This window comes from Bos taurus, chromosome 17, assembly GCF_002263795.3.
Source record: "Bos taurus isolate L1 Dominette 01449 registration number 42190680 breed Hereford chromosome 17, ARS-UCD2.0, whole genome shotgun sequence".
Lineage (NCBI taxonomy): Eukaryota > Metazoa > Chordata > Mammalia > Artiodactyla > Bovidae > Bos > Bos taurus.
This window is the reverse complement of record NC_037344.1, coordinates 10,389,181-10,405,788: the sequence shown is the minus strand read 5'-3', so window position 1 is coordinate 10,405,788 and position 16,608 is coordinate 10,389,181. Positions and strand designations below refer to the sequence as shown.

Here is a 16,608-nt window from a genome sequence, read left to right as displayed (position 1 = left end):
GGGGCTCTCCCCAACCCAGGGATCGAACCTGGGTCTCCTGCATTGCAGGCGGATTCTGTAGCAACTGAGCTACCAGGGGCCCCCTAATAAACTATTAGCTGCTATTATTAAAAGTTACTCTAATGAACAATCGGTTTCTTTGAGGTAAGGATTTCAATCATTCAGAACGTCTTATTAACATTTTGAGGGCATATTGAATTGTTTGAGGACACATTGAAAAGTACCCCTTTTCAGGGTGCACTGACAAATTCTCATTTGATCGTTACGCCCACCTGGTGAAAACCACAGAGAACCTGGCAATTGTTCTCAGGTGCTCATTTTTGGTATGATAAAGATCGACTCAATCTACCCTGGCAAATTTAATCTGCTGATTACAGCAGAAACGACTCTACCGTGATCTGACACCCTCTCCCCTACACCAAGTCGTTCGGTGTGATTACACAGAAGAGTGTAAGAGCAGCTGCCCGCCCCGCAAGAAAATGTTCCTTGCCCTTAAAAAGCTTTCAATCTAAGGTGGAGATTTACAGGCATTTTACTTCAGACGAGGGCCGAGAATGGGGAAAAAAAGAGCCCTTCATGTGCGTCCATTCACAGTTCAGGGTCCGTCCCGAGAGGAAGAAACCTAGAAGTCAAATCGTCAAACCCAGCAAACCAGACCTCAGAGTCAAGCCGCCCGCTGAGGAGTATTACAGATGCTCTGAAGATGCCCCTTCCTGGTCCCGGTCAGGTTCCCCCGCATCGGGGAGCCGACAGTGAAGCCAAGAAAAGGGGAGGCGCTCGCGCCTGGGGCTGGAGGTGAGCCGCAGGGCGAAATTATACACCAGGGAAGCCTCGGAAGGAAGAGGAGGGGCCACTGCGCGTGGGGAAGAGAAGGAAAAGAAGGAAGAGACGTTCGGGGAAGGCAGGGAGAGGAGGAAGGAGGAAGGCGGAGGAACAAGACAGGGGCGCGCGCGGGGCGGGGCGGGGCGGGCCCGGGCCTCCGAGAGGGCGTGCGGCGCGGGGCCGGGCGGGGCGGGGCCGCGGCGCTAGAGCTTCGGCGGGGGCTGCCGGGATCCCGGCGCCGCGCTCTCGCTCGCTGCCGCCGTGCTGTTGCGTGCGGGCCGGCTCCCCTCCTCGGGGCATGTCCGCGCTGCTCTCGCCGCACGCCCGGGGCTCCTAGCTTCTCCGGCGCTTGCTACGCTCGCGGCCCCTCACCTCGCCCCGGCGCCCGGCTCGGGCTGTGCGCGCGGACCGCCGCAGTCATGGGGCTGCAGCCCTTGGAGTTCAGCGACTGCTACCTCGACAGCCCGTGGTTCCGGGAGAGGATCCGTGCCCACGAAGCGGAGCTGGAGAGGACCAACAAGTTCATCAAAGAGCTCATCAAGGACGGCAAGAACCTCATCGCCGCGACCAAAAGTAAGCGGGGCCCTGGGGCGCGGCCAGCAGGAGCCTCTGCCGGAGGGACACCGACCATCCTGTGCCTGGGGCCGGCAGCCGGAGGATCGGGGGATTCATCCGGCACCGCGAGGCCCCGGGGTCGTTCCTCCTCGGCTCCCCGGGCAGCCGGGGGCGAGTCCCTTTCCCGCCCCTGCCCCCGCGCGGCGTCCCGAGCCGGGAGCCATGCGCGTAAGCTTGCCGCCCGCCAGACCCCGCAGCCCCGGCCGGGCGCCCTCGGTGCCTGCGTTCTCCGCCGGACCCGCCGGAGGGCAGGTTCTCTTGCCCCCTAGAGCTGCTCTGTCTCGTCTGAAACACATCAATTTCACGGGTCTTGTCTCGTGATCCTTCAGAAGAACTTGCCTGAGGATTCTTTGCAAACCTGCTGAGTTGGTCAGAAGTCCCTTGAGCCGTACCCTTTCTGTGTCTTTTTCGGATCCCCTGCGACAGTCCTGTCTCAGGCGCCTTTCTATGCTAAACCCGAAAGTCCACCTGGCGTTGTGCAAGTTCCTTCCCTCCTCCTGCGCCGAGGAGGTTCAAAGATTGGGGCTTGTGAGGCTGAGCAGACAGCCTGCCCTCTAGCCCCGGCGAGCCCTGCCTGCAAATAGGGAATTCCACCCCGGCCAAGCTTGATGCCTTCCAGCCCTGTTCATCACTATCTTTTGAGCAACTCAGAAGTGGCCACAGGAAAATAAGAGATGTATCCTCATACAGCGTTTGAAAAGAGTCTAGGCGGCAGGTGGCCTGAAATGCATGCTGAAACACTGAGTTGGTGATGCAGGTGGAAATAGGAAAAAGTTAGCTTGAGTGAGGAGCCGGGCAGCCTGAGCACACATGTAACCTATACCCCATTCTGAGGATGCCGGATGAGTGTTGGCTTTTCCCTCTTAAAAAGACCTTTCCATGCAGCAGTCTGGGAAAAATATCCCATGTCACCGCGCCCCGCCCCCCCGCCCCCCCATTCCCCATTTTGCATTAAGGAAGATGGAAACCTACTGACTGAATTGTCTCAGGTACCCGGCCCAGAGCCTGGAACAGTGCAAATTCAATGAATGAATGAGTTGAAAGAAATATGATTTCATGGGAAGAATTCAGTGAGTGAGCCATCTCTAATTTTAGAAGCAAGTCACTCAACTTCTCTGGGTGATGACCAGGGTTCATTTTGGTTCTGTGACCTCTTTGGTGTTGCAGAATGAGGATTGGGAATCACTTTGGAACATGTGGCTGGTGGGCTATTGGGTTGGTGGCTCTCCCAGTGTCTTGGCATTGTGTGTGTGTTGGGATGAGGGTGGGGAGGGGCTGTAAATATGTAGGTGTAAACGGAGACAGGAGGAGACGAAAAGGACGTGGGATGTATGTGTGTGTGTGTGTGTGTGTGTGTGTGTGCAGTGGACATGAGGAGAAGGACTCTTTCCTTTTGTAGCTTGGTCTTAACTAGTGTCGCTGGCTGGGGGAGTGTTCTTTCTCACTGGCTCTAGCAGCTCCCTCTGGCTCAAGGGGTATGAGGAGGGAGGCTTTGGTGTGGAGAGAGGCAGATGGCAAAGCCAGTCTGGCCACTGGCAGAAAGCTATTTATGTGACTGCATATTCGCTCTTCTGCCAACAGGACACACGCCTGTGTTCCAGCAGCAGCCAGTGCATCTGGGGGCCCAGCTGTCAGCCCTTCTCTCCAGAATGTAGACTTTCTGGCATTTGTGAATTGACTCCCTACTCCTTTTGATTCTTATCCTTTACTGTAAGAACCATAACTTATGCTTATGCTCTAGAGGTCAACCAAAGTTTCTTTTTTCTCCTTTTCCAGAGAAGGTCAGGAACACAGCGTTAGCTCACATGCCTTTGGCAAGTTAGGAGGGACCTGGCCTTTGTCCAGCTTGCCCCATAAAGTTCACATGGAGTTCATATCAAGACTAAGATCGCAGGATGTAAGTTAGGACACCTGAGTGTAAGTCGCTTCACTGTTAGGGCCTGGCTGCAGGAAAATGAGGCAGGTCACTTTTGTGTTCTGTTTCTCTCTTCTACTTCTAAGAGGCATCAGTAAGATTCTGCAGTGTTCAGCAGTGACTTGATTAGGTAATTAGAAATTACAGTCGAGGTCAATCATTGGCATAATCAGAGTTGAGCTTTTCTGGAACATCTGAGTGAAGAGGTTGAGGAGAGACCTGAGACAGAGGGAGGAGGTATGGAAAGGGGAACAGTCAACTAGTTCAGACCGATTGTGTTTTCTGACACTTTAGGCTTTGTTTTGCAAAAATGGCATTTTCAGAATTGTGCCTTTAAGGTGTTTCTGCTTTTAATTGCCCTGTGTGATGCCTCCTGCATTCACTGAATACTTGTCGGGTTTATGTAACTTTGTTTTTGCTTTTTTTTTTAAATGTCTTGGTCGTGTGTGAATGCGTAATCTCTGAAAATTATGAAAACACCCCTATTGCCAATACGTTTCTAAATACAAAGCTGACGACCAAATTGTTACTTCTGTGAAGAATGTATTGAGGCTTTGAGTAATCCACAGATGATTAAAGAAGTTGGAGTTGAGTTCTGTAGGGCCTGAATGTTTACTCCTGAGTTTAGTTATGTAGCCAATCAACAAGTACTTCTCATCTACAGCTTGAGTATCGGGCTGGAGACACAGAGAGGAATCCAAGCGGAGGCCCTTGTCCCTGAGGTTACTGTCCTGTGGTTAAAGTTCAGGTCAGTCTAGGAAATGCATTTGAACTCCTGTACGCATTGTGCCTAGTTCTTGAAGAAACAAAGGGTACACAGACACACATGTTAAAAGATTCAGAGGATTCAGTGACAGGTTTTCTAACTTGGACAGAAACAAGAGCATGTTGCAAGTTAGAGTGGAAGTTTGGGAATTCTTTGGTATTTCAAGGAAGGAGTAGAACCTGGTCAGATTGGAAACAGCTGGGTCTGAGTAGGATGAGGAGACCAGTTTGGCTGGAATGGCGATTTCATTTGCGGGAGTAGATGAGATTGGTGGAAAGGTCAGTTTCCAATGATTGAAGCCGTGAAAGTGGGCTTGGAATGTAGGCTTTATGCTGTGGCGAATCACTGAGGGTTTTGCAGCAGAAGCCTTACATAATGGGAAAGAGCTGCTTTAGAGGGACGGTTTGGTGTCTGTCTACGTATCGGGGGTAATTTTGGAGATAGCAGTGGGGGTGGGGAAGAGCAGAAGAGAGGAGAGTCTGGGATCATTGATTTATGTGATGGATTTGGAGATCTTTCACTGAGTTCAATGGACTCTTTGTTTAGATGGCTTTTTTAGCCCTTTTCCTTTTTTTCACTCCTTTCTAGAATAATCAGTGTCTTCTTTCAATACAGTTTAAACTTTTGTAAGCCTTTCCTGTGATGTCTGTGTAGTTTCAGATGCTTATGTTTCCTAGTGATGTGTATTTACCAGAAATGGCAATAAGCCTTATATGCTTTTGCTGTAAAGTTTATAATTAGGCATTCCTGAGAGAATATATTCTGTGCTAGAGGAAGCCATGTATGTTTTAAACAGAGTGTCCTTACAGTCCTTAAGCACTTACATAGCTGAGTAGCAGGCTCTTTAGTAAACTCAGATTGTCTGGGGGGGGGTGTGTGCGTGCGTGTGTGTGTGCGCGGATGTGTGCATGTGCGGGCATGCGAGCGAGCTGGAGGGGCCCTCATTAGCCTTCTTTCATCACAGACCTGGGGAATCGTGTTACTGGTGGCCAGAACTAGAACTCAAGTCTTTCAAGTCTTGGTTTTGGTACTTCTTTTAGGCCTTGATATTGTGATGATTTTACTTTGGTTTTCTTAGGAGCATAAAAGTCCCCTTTTGCTGTCTTTGTGTTTCTTGTTCCAGAGACACGGTTCACATGGTAATTCCTTTTGGGGAAGTTTCTCAGGTTCCTATTGCATGGAAGCATAGGGAGATTTGGAGGACTTACAAGAATTTCATTTGGTAAACTTGAGCCTTAGTCTCATTTGTAAAACGGGGTTGTTGCCTATAGCCTTGAGCTTGACCCACATGTGCAAGTGTTTTGAAAACACAAGTGTGAAGCGGTTGTGTAGGTGTTATGGTTTGCCCAGCTAACGTTTTTTTCCTCTGACAAGCCAAATTTTGTTCAGATGTCTACGCTATTTCCCAAATGACTTATAGAAAGGTATTTAGGGATGATTCTGGTTAGCCTGACTCAGTGGTTCTCAATCCTAATCCTGGTTGACCATTAGGATCACCTGGTAGGCTGCAGTCCATGGGGTCATGAAGAGTCCGACACGACTGAGTGACTTCACTTTCACTTTTCACTTTCCCCGCATTGGAGAAGGAAATGGCAACCTGCTCTAGTGTTCTTGCCTGGAGTATCCAGGGATGGGGGAGCCTGGTGGGCTGCTGTCTATGGGGTCTCACAGAGCTGTACACGACTGAGGCAACTTAGCAGCAGCAGCAGGGAGCTGTGAACACGCACGGTTAGGGTTGAGAAGTGCTGAACTCTTAACAACTCAGCATGGTCCACCTGTTTTCTGGGCTGGTAATTAGATGAATGAATGATTGGTATCTCACTTCTGACCGGGGAGACCTGATAGGAAGTCTGCTGCAGACACTGGAAAAGGTTTTCTTTTCTGAGAGAGGAGACTCATATGAAGGGTTCTTGCCTTCTGCGATGTGTGTCTGTATTGCCTGGAGCTGTTCCCGCCATCTCGGGAGGGCGAATAGAACTAAGATAAGGAGTGGTAACTGAATCTGGAGTTTTGATGCTGTAATGAGAGCCACAGATGGTTCTGTGCCTGGCTTTCTGGTTCTTTAGTTGCTAAGTCGTGTCTGACTCTTGCGATCACATGGACTGAGGCCGCCAGGCTCCTCTGTCCATGGGATTCTCCAGGCAAGAATACTGAAGTGGGTTGCCATTTCCTTCTCCAGAGGATCTTCCCAACCTAGGGATCGAACCTGGGTCTTTGGACCGCAGGCAGATTCTTTACCGGCTAAGCTACAGGGGAAGTCTAACAAAATGGCAAGCCAGTTTCAGTTGGGTTTTCTGCTACTTAACACTCTAACTTTTTTTGTTTTTTGGTTTTTTTCGGCTGCTCCTCATGGCTTATGGGCTTCCCTGGTAGCTCAGCTGGTAAAAAATCCACCTGCAATGCAGGAGATCCCAGTTCAATTCCTGGGTTGGGAAGATCCCCTGGAGGAGGACATGGCAACCCAGTCCAGTATTCTTGCCTGGAGATTCCACATGGACCGAGGAGCCTGGCGGGCTACAGTCCATGGGGGTTGCAAAGAATCAGATACGACTGAGTGACTAAGCACAGCAGACTACATGTCTTGCAGAATTTTAGTTCCCCAACCAGCTATTGAACCTGGATCCTAACTAAGCTTTGAAAGCGTGGACTCCTAACTGCTGGACCACCAGGAATTTCCAACATCCTGATTTTGATGAAGTGGGATAACTGTAAATTGTGGGCTGATGCTCTGATTAAGTAGAATTTAGAGAGGCCTGGAAGTAAAATGCTATTTAAAAAGTTAATAAATTAAATATAATTTTACTTTGAACGGAGGATACTCATCTGTATTCTTTGCCCCAAAGGAACTACTGTGGATCCCCTACAGTTCAGGGCATCACCTGGGGGTAAGTCTTAAACTCTCACTTGGGGTTTTACTACTGACCTGGTCTCTAGTGCTAGGGTAGACTTGCCATGAAAAAAACTCCTATCAGTCTTGACCTGGAATGTGGACCCAGACAGGCTTTAAAGGTTTTCAGTACTTTACTCACTGCAAAGGTGGTCCTTGTCTCCATTTAGAGTAGTTCCTATTAATATTCAGCACCCTCCACCAGCCAGCCCTGCTTGTGTGGAATGTCTGCCTGGTCAGTGAGTCATCTGCTGCTCTGGGTCTTCCTGCCGAACTGCTTTTTCCCTGCCCTCCATTTGCTACCTTCTACTGAACTTTCTTTGACTACCTCCTCTTCACTCTGTTTTTTGGTGGGGGGACCAGAGAGCATCATTGACTTCCGGAAGAGGCAGAAGGCAGAGGAGGACATTTTTGTGTTTTAATTTTTAATATAGCTGGTGAGAGAGTATAGTATAGGAGATTAAGAGCACAGCCAAGGCGCTACCACTTATTCACCCTGGGACCTTAGTCATGTTGGTTAGCTTTTCTGTATCTGTGTTGTCATCCATAAAATGGAGATGATGAGACTTCCCCGGCAGTCCGGTGGTTAAGACTCTGTGCTTACACTGCCAGGTTCACAGGTTCAACCCCTGATCAGTGCACTAAGATCCCACATGCTGCAAGGTATGGTCAGAAAGTGAAAAGAAAAAAGAAAATGGAGAGTGTTTCAAACAAGCACTCAAACGTGAACAATTATGATGTATTGTCTAATTTGCAGGTATACATTTTTTAAAATATAAATTTATTTACTTGGAGGCTAATTACTTTAAAATATTGTATTGGTTTTGCCATACATTGACATGAATCTGCCACGGGTGTACACATGTTCCCCATCCTGAACCCCCCTCCCATCTCCCTCCCCATACCCTCCCTCTGGGTCATCCCAGTGCACCAGCCCCAAGCATCCTGTATTATGCATGGAACCTGGACTGGCGATTCGTTTCACATATGATAATATACATGTTTCAATGCAATTCTCCCAAATCATCCCACCCTTACCCTCTCCCACAGAGTCCAAAAGACTGTTCTATACATCTGTGTCTCTTTTGCTGTCTCGCATATAGGGTTATCGTTACCATCTTTCTAAATTCCATATATATGCGTTAGTATACTGTATTGGTGTTTTTCTTTCTGGCTTACTTCACTCTGTATAATAGGCTCCAGTTTCATCCACCTCATTAGAACTGATTCAAATGAATTCTTTTTAATGGCTGAGTAATACTCCATTGTGTATATGTACCACAGCTTTCTTATCCATTCATCTGCTGATGGACATCTAGGTTGCTTCCATGTCCTGGCTATTATAAACAGTGCTGCGATAAACATTGGGGTACACATGTCTCTTTCAATTCTGGTTTCCTCAGTGTGTATGCCCAGCAGTGGGATTGCTGGGTCATATGGCAGTTCTATTTCCAGATTTTTAAGGAATCTCCACACTGTTCTCCATAGTGGCTGTTCTAGTTTGCATTCCCACCAACAGTGTAAGAGGGTTCCCTTTTCTCCACACCCTCTCCAACATTTACTGCTTATAGACTTTTGGATCGCAGCCATTCTGACTGGTGTGAAATGGTACCTCATAGTGGTTTTGATTTGCATTTCTCTGATAATGAGTGATGTTGAGCATCTTTTCATGTGTTTGTTAGCCATCTGTATGTCTTCTTTGGAGAAATGTCTGTTTAGTTCTTTGGCCCATTTTTTAACTGGGTCGTTTATTTTTCTGGAATTGAGCTGCAGGAGTTGTATATTTTTAAGATTAATTCTTTGTCAGTTGCTTCATTTGCTATTATTTTCTCCTATTGTGAAGGCTGTCTTTTCACTTTGCTTATAGTATCCTTTGTTGTGCAGAAGCTTTTAATTTTAATTAGGTCCCATTTGTTTATTTTTGCTTTTATTTCCAATACTCTGGGAGGTGGGTCATAGAAGGATCCTGCTGTGATGTATGTCGGAGAGTGTTTTGCCTATGTTCTCCTCTAGGAGTTTTATAGTTTCTGGTCTTATGTTTAGATCTTTAATCCATTTTGAGTTTATTTTTGTGTATGGTGTTAGAAAGTGTTCTAGTTTCATTCTTTTACAAGTGGTTGACCAGTTTTCCCAGCACCACTTGTTAAAGAGATTGTCTTTTCTCCATTGTATATTCTTGCCTACTTTGTCAAAGATAAGGTGTCCATAGGTGCGTGGGTGCAGGTATTCATTTTAGTATGCAGGCTGTTTTCTTGCCCCACAAAATGGCTGCTCTGGCCCAAAGATGAGGGTCTAATCTTTAGTGCCTGTTATCCCTAAAAATGTATTCGTCCAAATCATTGTGACCAGTGACCAAGAAAAAAGACTATGTGGTCTAAGGCTGGTAAGGCTTCCAAAGTTTGAATGGAGCTCAGGATGCTAAGAAATCTGGCAGGTTGTGAGTGGATGAATCAAAGCTAAGTGGTGTCTTGGGAGAGTATGTCCCAGAATTTGTTTCTGATTCAGAAAGGCCTCGGAGAAGGCAAAGGCACCCCACTCCAGTACTCTTGCCTGGAAAATCCCATAGATGGAGGAGGCTGGAAGGCTGCAGTCCATGGGGTCCCTGAGGGTCGGACATGACTGAGTGACTTCACTTTCACTTTCATGCATTGGAGAAGGAGGTGGCAACCCACTCCAGTGTTCTTGCCTGGAGAATCCCAGGGACGGGGGAGCCTGGTCGGCTGCCGTCTATGGGGTCGCACAGAGTCGGAAACAACTGAAGTGACTCAGCAGCAGTGTCAGAAAGGCCTGAGGGTGATGTGGAAGGTGTCACTAAGAATGTTGGCGATCTAGCCCAGTTGTCTGCAACTAAGGCTCAGGCAGGCAGCCCCAGGCCTGCCATCCAGGGGATTGATAAGACAGAGCCCAAGAGGGCAGGAAGAGCTCTGCTTGAGAAGAAAGGATAACATCGTCAGAGGTTGGAGCCCGCAAATTCTTGAAAATCACAACGGTGTTTTTAGAGGATATTCATCTTAGTGTCTAACATGCAGGAAACCCTAATAATTTAGTGGCTAGTGTTTGTGTTTGCTGTGGGAAATCCACCAAGATTATACAGGGCAGCCAGAGACAGTCTGGAGGAGTTGTTACATAACCTATTTTCTGCCAAACGATACTCCAAGTCCCCTGGACAGATTTCCAAAGAAGCTGTTTTAAATTCTGACTCCAGTAGCTATTTATTACCTTTTGATTTTATTTTTTGGGGAAGAGGTCGAGAAGCAAGAATTATGAAGGAGATACAAGTATTGTGTAGTCCTCTAAGTACTGTAAGTTGTGCTTAAATGATTGCTGACTGTGTGTAGTCGTGAATAGGTCCGAGTGTTTACCTCTGACCGTGGGGCTTCCCTGGTGGCTCAGAGTGTGAAGAATCTGCCTGCAATGTGGGAGACCCAGGTTCAATCCCTGGGTCAGGAAGATTCCCCTGGAGAAGGGAATGGCTACCCACTCCAGTATTCTTGCCTAGAGAATTCCATGGATAGAGGAGGCTGGTGGGCTACACAGTCCGTAGGGTCACAAAGAGTCAGACATGACTAAGTGACTCACACTGTCACTTTACGTCTGACCATAGTTAATATCATGTGGTGTCTGTTGTCACTTTTTAAAAGTTTAATGATAGAAATGTAGCTATGAATGCACTGCCTTTTGGGATTCAGTATTATCTTGTATTGCCTTTGATTTTTCTACAAATTGTTTAAAGAAAACTTGTCAAGTTGGCTTTCTTCAGGAATTGTAGGAGAGTGTTTAGATATTTGTAGATTCTGATTGACTGTCTTGGATGTTTTTTGCTTGGTTCCTGTTTTTTTTTTTTTTTTAAGATTGTGTATTTTTGACTGCGCTGGGTCTTCGTTTCTGCACAGTTTCTCTATTGCGACGCGTGGGCTTATGGCGCTGGCTTCTCTTATTGTGGAGCCCAGATGGCAGGCGCGCCAGCTCCAGTAGTTGCGGTTACTAGGTTACTTTAACGGAATTACCTATCAGAGACTACCAGGCAGTTTACAACTTCAATCAAAAACTGTTATTTGAAATGAATGTCATTTAAATGATTTTAACAATGGTAGCTAACCTTTATTAAGCATTTACAGTTTGGTTTCAGTTCAGTCACTCAGTTGTGTCCGATTCTTTGCGACCCCATGAATCGCAGCGCCAGGCCTCCCTGTCCATCACCAACTCCCGGAGTTCACTCAGACTCATGTCCATCGAGTCAGTGATGCCATCCAGCCATCTCATCCTCTGTCATCCCCTTCTCCTCCTGCCCCCAATCCCTCCCAGCATCAGGGTCTTTTCCAATGAGTCAGCTCTTCTCATGAGGTGGCCAAAGTACTGGAGTTTCAGCTTCAGCATCATTCCTTCCAAAGAATACCCAGGACTGATTTCCTTTAGAATGGACTGCTTGGATCTCCTTGCAGTCCAAGGGACTCTTAAGAGTCTTCTCCAGCACCACAGTTGAAAAGCATCAATTCTTCAGTGCTCAGCTTTCTTCACAGTCCAACTCTCACATCCATACATGACCACTGGAAAAACCATAGCCTTGACTAGACAGACCTTTGTTGGCAAAGTAATGTCTCTACTTTTGAATGTGCTGTCTAGGTTGGTCATAACTTTCCTTCCAAGGAGTAATTTAATTTCATGGCTGCAGTCACCATCTGCAGTAATTTTGGAGCCCCCCCAAATAAAGTCTGACACTGTTTCCACTGTTTGCCCACCTATTTGCTATGAAGTGATGGGACCAGATGCCGTGATCTTAGTTTTCTGAGTGTTGAGCTTTAAGCCAACTTTTTCACTCTCCTCTTTCACTTTCATCAAGAGGCTTTTGAGTTCCTCTTCACTTTCTGCCATAAGGGTGGTGTCATCTGCATATCTAAGGTTATTGATATTTCTCCCGGCAATCTTGATTCCAGCTTGTGCTTCTTCCAGCCCAGCGTTTCTCATGATGTTAAATAAGCAAGGTTTCTGCATATAAGTTAAATAAGCAGGGTGACAATATACAGCCTTGACATACTCCTTTTCCTATTTGGAAGCAGTCTGTTGTTCCATGTCCAGTTCTAGCTGTTGCTTCCTGACCTGCATACAGGTTTCTCAAGAGGCAGGTCAGATGGTCTGGTATTCCCATCTCTTTCAGAATTTTCCACAGTTTATTGTGATCCACACAGTCAAAGGCTTTGGCATAGTCAATAAAGCAGAAATAGATGTTTTTCTGGAACTCTCTTGCTTTTTCCATGATCCAACGGATGTTGGCAATTTGATCTCTGGTTCCTCTGCCTTTTCTAAAACCAGCTTGAACATCTGGAAGTTTACGGTTCACATATTGCTGAAGCCTGGCTTGGAGAATTTTGAGCATTACTTTACTAGCGTGAGTGCAATTGTGTGGTAGTTTGAACATTCTTTGGCATTGCCTTTCTTTGGGATTGGAATGAAAACTGACCTTTTCCAGTCCTGTGGCCACTGCTGAGTTTTCCAAATTTGCTGGCATATTGACTGCAGCACTTTCACAGCATCATCTTTCAGGATTTGAAATAGCTCAAATGGAATTCCATCACCTCCACTAGCTTTGTTCATAGTGATGCTTTGTAAGGCCCACTTGAATTCACATTCCAGGATGTCTGGCTCTAGGTCAGTGATCACACCATCATGATTATCTGGGTCGTGAAGATCTTTTTTTTACAGTTCTTCTGTATATTCTTGCCACCTCTTCTTAATAAATTCTGCTTCTGTTAGGTCCAGACCATTTCTGTCCTTTATTGAGCCCATCTTTGCATGAAATGTCCCCTTGGTATCTCTTAATTTTCTTGAAGAGATCTCTAGTCTTTCCCATTCTGTTGTTTTCCTCTATTTCGTTGTACTGATCGCTAAGGAAGGCTTTCTTAAACAGTTTGGTTTACTTTGTGGTAAATCCTCTTATTTATTGTGAAAACTTCCTCAATGAGGTATGTTTTTATTTACCCTGTTACAGATTTAGAAACTGAATTTAGCAAGCTTAACAGCTTGTTCCAGTCACGTGGTTTGTCAGTGGTGGAGCTGGAATGTGAACCCACATTTGTTGGATTCCAAAACCCTTAACCACAATAGTAAGCTGTCTCTCTAAAGGGGTGTACCTGTGGCCTTCTGTTAGGAGAAGTTACTACAGTAAGACCTGCTCATCTGGCAAATGTTATACATTTCACGATCCAGTTAGGAGACTGTGCTTTATTAGCTCAGGTCAAGGACCATGTTTTAAAATTTAAGGCCACCTGGGATGGCTACTGTAAGTAAAACTGATTGTTAATTTGTGTAGTAAGTGTAGATATTCAGAGATTGGGTTGATTTAGGATCAGTTGCTAGTTGCAGATGTCTCTCTTCCTGCCTCTTAATCTCCATCTCTTCCCGTCCTTAGTGTCTCTTTTCCTGAAGAGTAAATTTTAATTTTGTTACATATATATGTATATACGTATATATATGTGTGTGTATATATGTATATGGGTTTCCCTGGTAGCTCAGATGGTAAAGAATCCGCCTGCAATGTGAGAGACCTGGGTTTGATCCCTGGGTTAGGAAGATCCCCTGGAGGAGGGCATGGCAACCCCCTCTAGTATTCTTGCCTGGAGAATCCCCATGGACAGAGGAGCCTGGTGGGCTGCAGCCCATGGGGTTGAAAAGAGTTGGACATGACTGAGCGACTAAGCACAGCACACATATATGTATATACGTATATGTATTTATGTGTGTGTATATATATTGTTTGGCCACACCACTGGGCTTGCAGGATCTTAGTTCCCTGACCAGGGATTGAACCCTCAGCAGTTGGAAGTGTGGAGTCCTAATCACTGGACTGTCAGGGAAGTCCTTTGTTCTTATATTTTAGTATTAGGCTTTTTCCTTTGCAAAAATGTTGGGTCAGTTTAGAACTGTAAAATGATACAGAGAGTCTCATCCTAAACCTCTCTGTATTTGCCTTTCAGCTTTGAAATAAAAGCTTCCTGTCTGCCTCTTCCCAGTGGCACCCTTTCCCTGAAGAGGTGCAACTATCTCAAATCTGGCATACATTATTCCCAGGTATTTTAACTCATTATTGACTGGAGAATTTTTGTGGAAACTAATGCCTGTGGCTATCGATTTGTTATACAAGTGATATTGGTATGTTTCCGATCAATAATGTTCTGGTAACAAAAGATGTATTAATACCTTTCCTGTTAATAATGTGTTAATACATTTGCACACATTCCTAAATAAAAGATAGTGTGTTTTGCGTGTTTTTAGACATCATATAATGGATTCATATGACATGTGTTCACGTGTGCTCAGTTGTGGCCGACTCTTTGCAACCCTGTGGACTGTAGCCCGCCAGGCTCCTCTGTCCATGGAATTCTCCCAGCAAGAATACTGAAATGAGTTGCTATTTCCTTCTCCGGGGATCTTCCTGACCCAGGAATTGAACCTGCGTCTTTTTCATTTCCTACATTGGCAGGTGAATTCTTTACCACTGCACCACCCAGGAAGCCCACATAGGTTCTTCTGCAACTTTTTTCCCCTTGACATCCTATTTGTGAGATTTATCCACGTGGATACATGTAGCTCCATTTCATTGAGTTTGACCTTTTTCCTACAAGTGGTATTTAAAAAGACTTGGTTAATTGATGTTATGTAGATATTCTACGGAGAAGGCAATGGCACCCCACTCCAGTACTCTTGCCTGGAAAATCCCATGGACGGAGGAGCCTGGTAGACTGCAGTCCGTGGGGTCGCTAAGAGTCGGACACGACTGAGCGACTTCACTTTCACTTTTCACTTTCATGCATTGGAGAAGGAAATGGCAACCCACTCCAGTGTTCTTGCCTAGAGAATCCCAGGGATGGTGGAGCCTGATGGGCTGCCGTCTCTGGGGTCGCACAGAGTTGGACATGACTGAAGCGACTTAGCAGCAGCAGCAGCAGATACTCTAAGGTGTTTTATGGTGTACCTTATTTACGTGCAGTTTTTGGATTATGAGACAATATATTTGGAGAATTTATTCAGTATGAAAGCCCTGTTGTTAGTTTTATAAACTTTGAAACACTATCTCTGGGGACTTCCTTGGTGGTCTAGTGGTGGGACTCTGTGCTCCTAATGCAGGGAGCCTGGGTTCAATCCCTGGTCAGGGAACTAAGATCCCACATGCCGCAACTAAAGATCCTGCATGCCGTGACTAAGACCCAGTGCAGCCAAATAAACTAAGACAATCCAAACACTAACTCTAATAACCAGTAGATAAAGAATTCATGAATTTTAAAGATACTTAATAAAATTTCTGTTTGATATTTAATGTTACCAGCTTGGCATGGGCAATCAGAACAAATCAGTTTAAATTTCAGGATTGGAAAAAATAACTGGCCTGAGTCACACAAAATCTTCAAGGGCCTTTTTGCCTCACTGAAATTAGATTTTCAGTATTAGCATGTAAAAAAAAAATGATCATCTTCATGAACACAGTGCTCTTTAAAGCACTCTGGAAACTGTCAGTCTGGTTAGGTCAGATGAACATAATTTTTAAGGCAGGGATTGGTTGGTATTTTGATAGGCCTCTGTGCAAACAGCCTTTTATTTAATTACCCTAATGTAGGAAATGTAGGGACATAATTTATAGACTTGCCAGGGGGATGCTTTTCTAATTAGAAAGCTTTGACATCCTTCTCTTTAAATAAACAGGCACACTGAAAAAAACCCCTGACACTTGACATTTTAAGAGCAGGCATCTCTTTAAGCCCCAAGATCTGCTGGGATTGCTGCTGCAATGCTGCTGCTAGGCCTGCCTCCCTCGTCAGACTAGAATTTCCTTCCTGTGCTTTCTGAGGAAGGTGTTAGTCTTGTGCCACTTAATATTTCAATGGGGAGTGTGAGTTTTCCTTCCTTGTTGCCTGGTTCACCCGCCGGCACTGTCTGCCCTTTGCTCCGAGGTTCCATCACCTTCTGGTAGCGGTTGAGTCACGATTGGGTATGTGACTGGAGGAAGAATCAGTTTGGCCCTAGTGATTCAGGTCACCTCTGGCCTGAATACTGGATATATTTTGGATTCTCATTAAGAATGTGATTTAAAAAAAATTCTGACTGTAAAGTTAGCTCCACCACTGATTAGGTGACCTTGGGCAAGTTAGTGAAACCTCCAGTGGCTGATTTTCTGTTTGTTAGTAAAATGGAGATTCCAAGAACTCAAGGGATAGTGATATTTAATCCTCATGTTACTTACGAAAGGTCTTAGAGCTTTGCCTGGCCCGTGGTAGGTACTCGTCATCACCATCATCCCTCTGCTCCCCACCATCATTATCATTGTCGGGAGATGACTTTCTTTGGCTGAACTTGAATACGGTTGTGGCTTTACCCGTAGTAACTGTGGAAATCGTCTGTGAGCACATGTTCTCTTCTGTCTTTGAGGCTCACGATGTTTTGAAATGCAGGGCTGATACAGGCCTCTCATTTATTCAGCAGGAGAAACCTTCTGTAACAGGTTGTTGAAATCCAGCATATTACTGAAGATCTTGGCTTGAAAGTTTTGGAAGCAAAGCCAACAAAGTACAAGGGAGTGGAGTGTCATCGACACGTCATTTCTTATATTTGAGA

General features: G+C 45.7%; 1 protein-coding gene across 10 annotated transcripts in view; it reads left to right on the top strand.

Moving 5' to 3' along the window:
- The first annotated feature begins 1,031 nt into the window (after positions 1-1,031).
- The window catches only part of ARHGAP10 (Rho GTPase activating protein 10), a 384,335-nt gene continuing 368,758 nt past the window's right edge, over positions 1,032-16,608 (top strand). For 9 of the 10 annotated variants that reach the window (XM_059875959.1, XM_024977157.2, XM_024977154.2 and 6 more), the window contains exon 1: positions 1,060-1,395. In XM_059875959.1, the coding sequence (XP_059731942.1) occupies positions 1,242-1,395 (154 nt within the window). In that variant the 5' untranslated portion in view covers positions 1,060-1,241. 10 annotated transcript variants of the gene reach the window in all.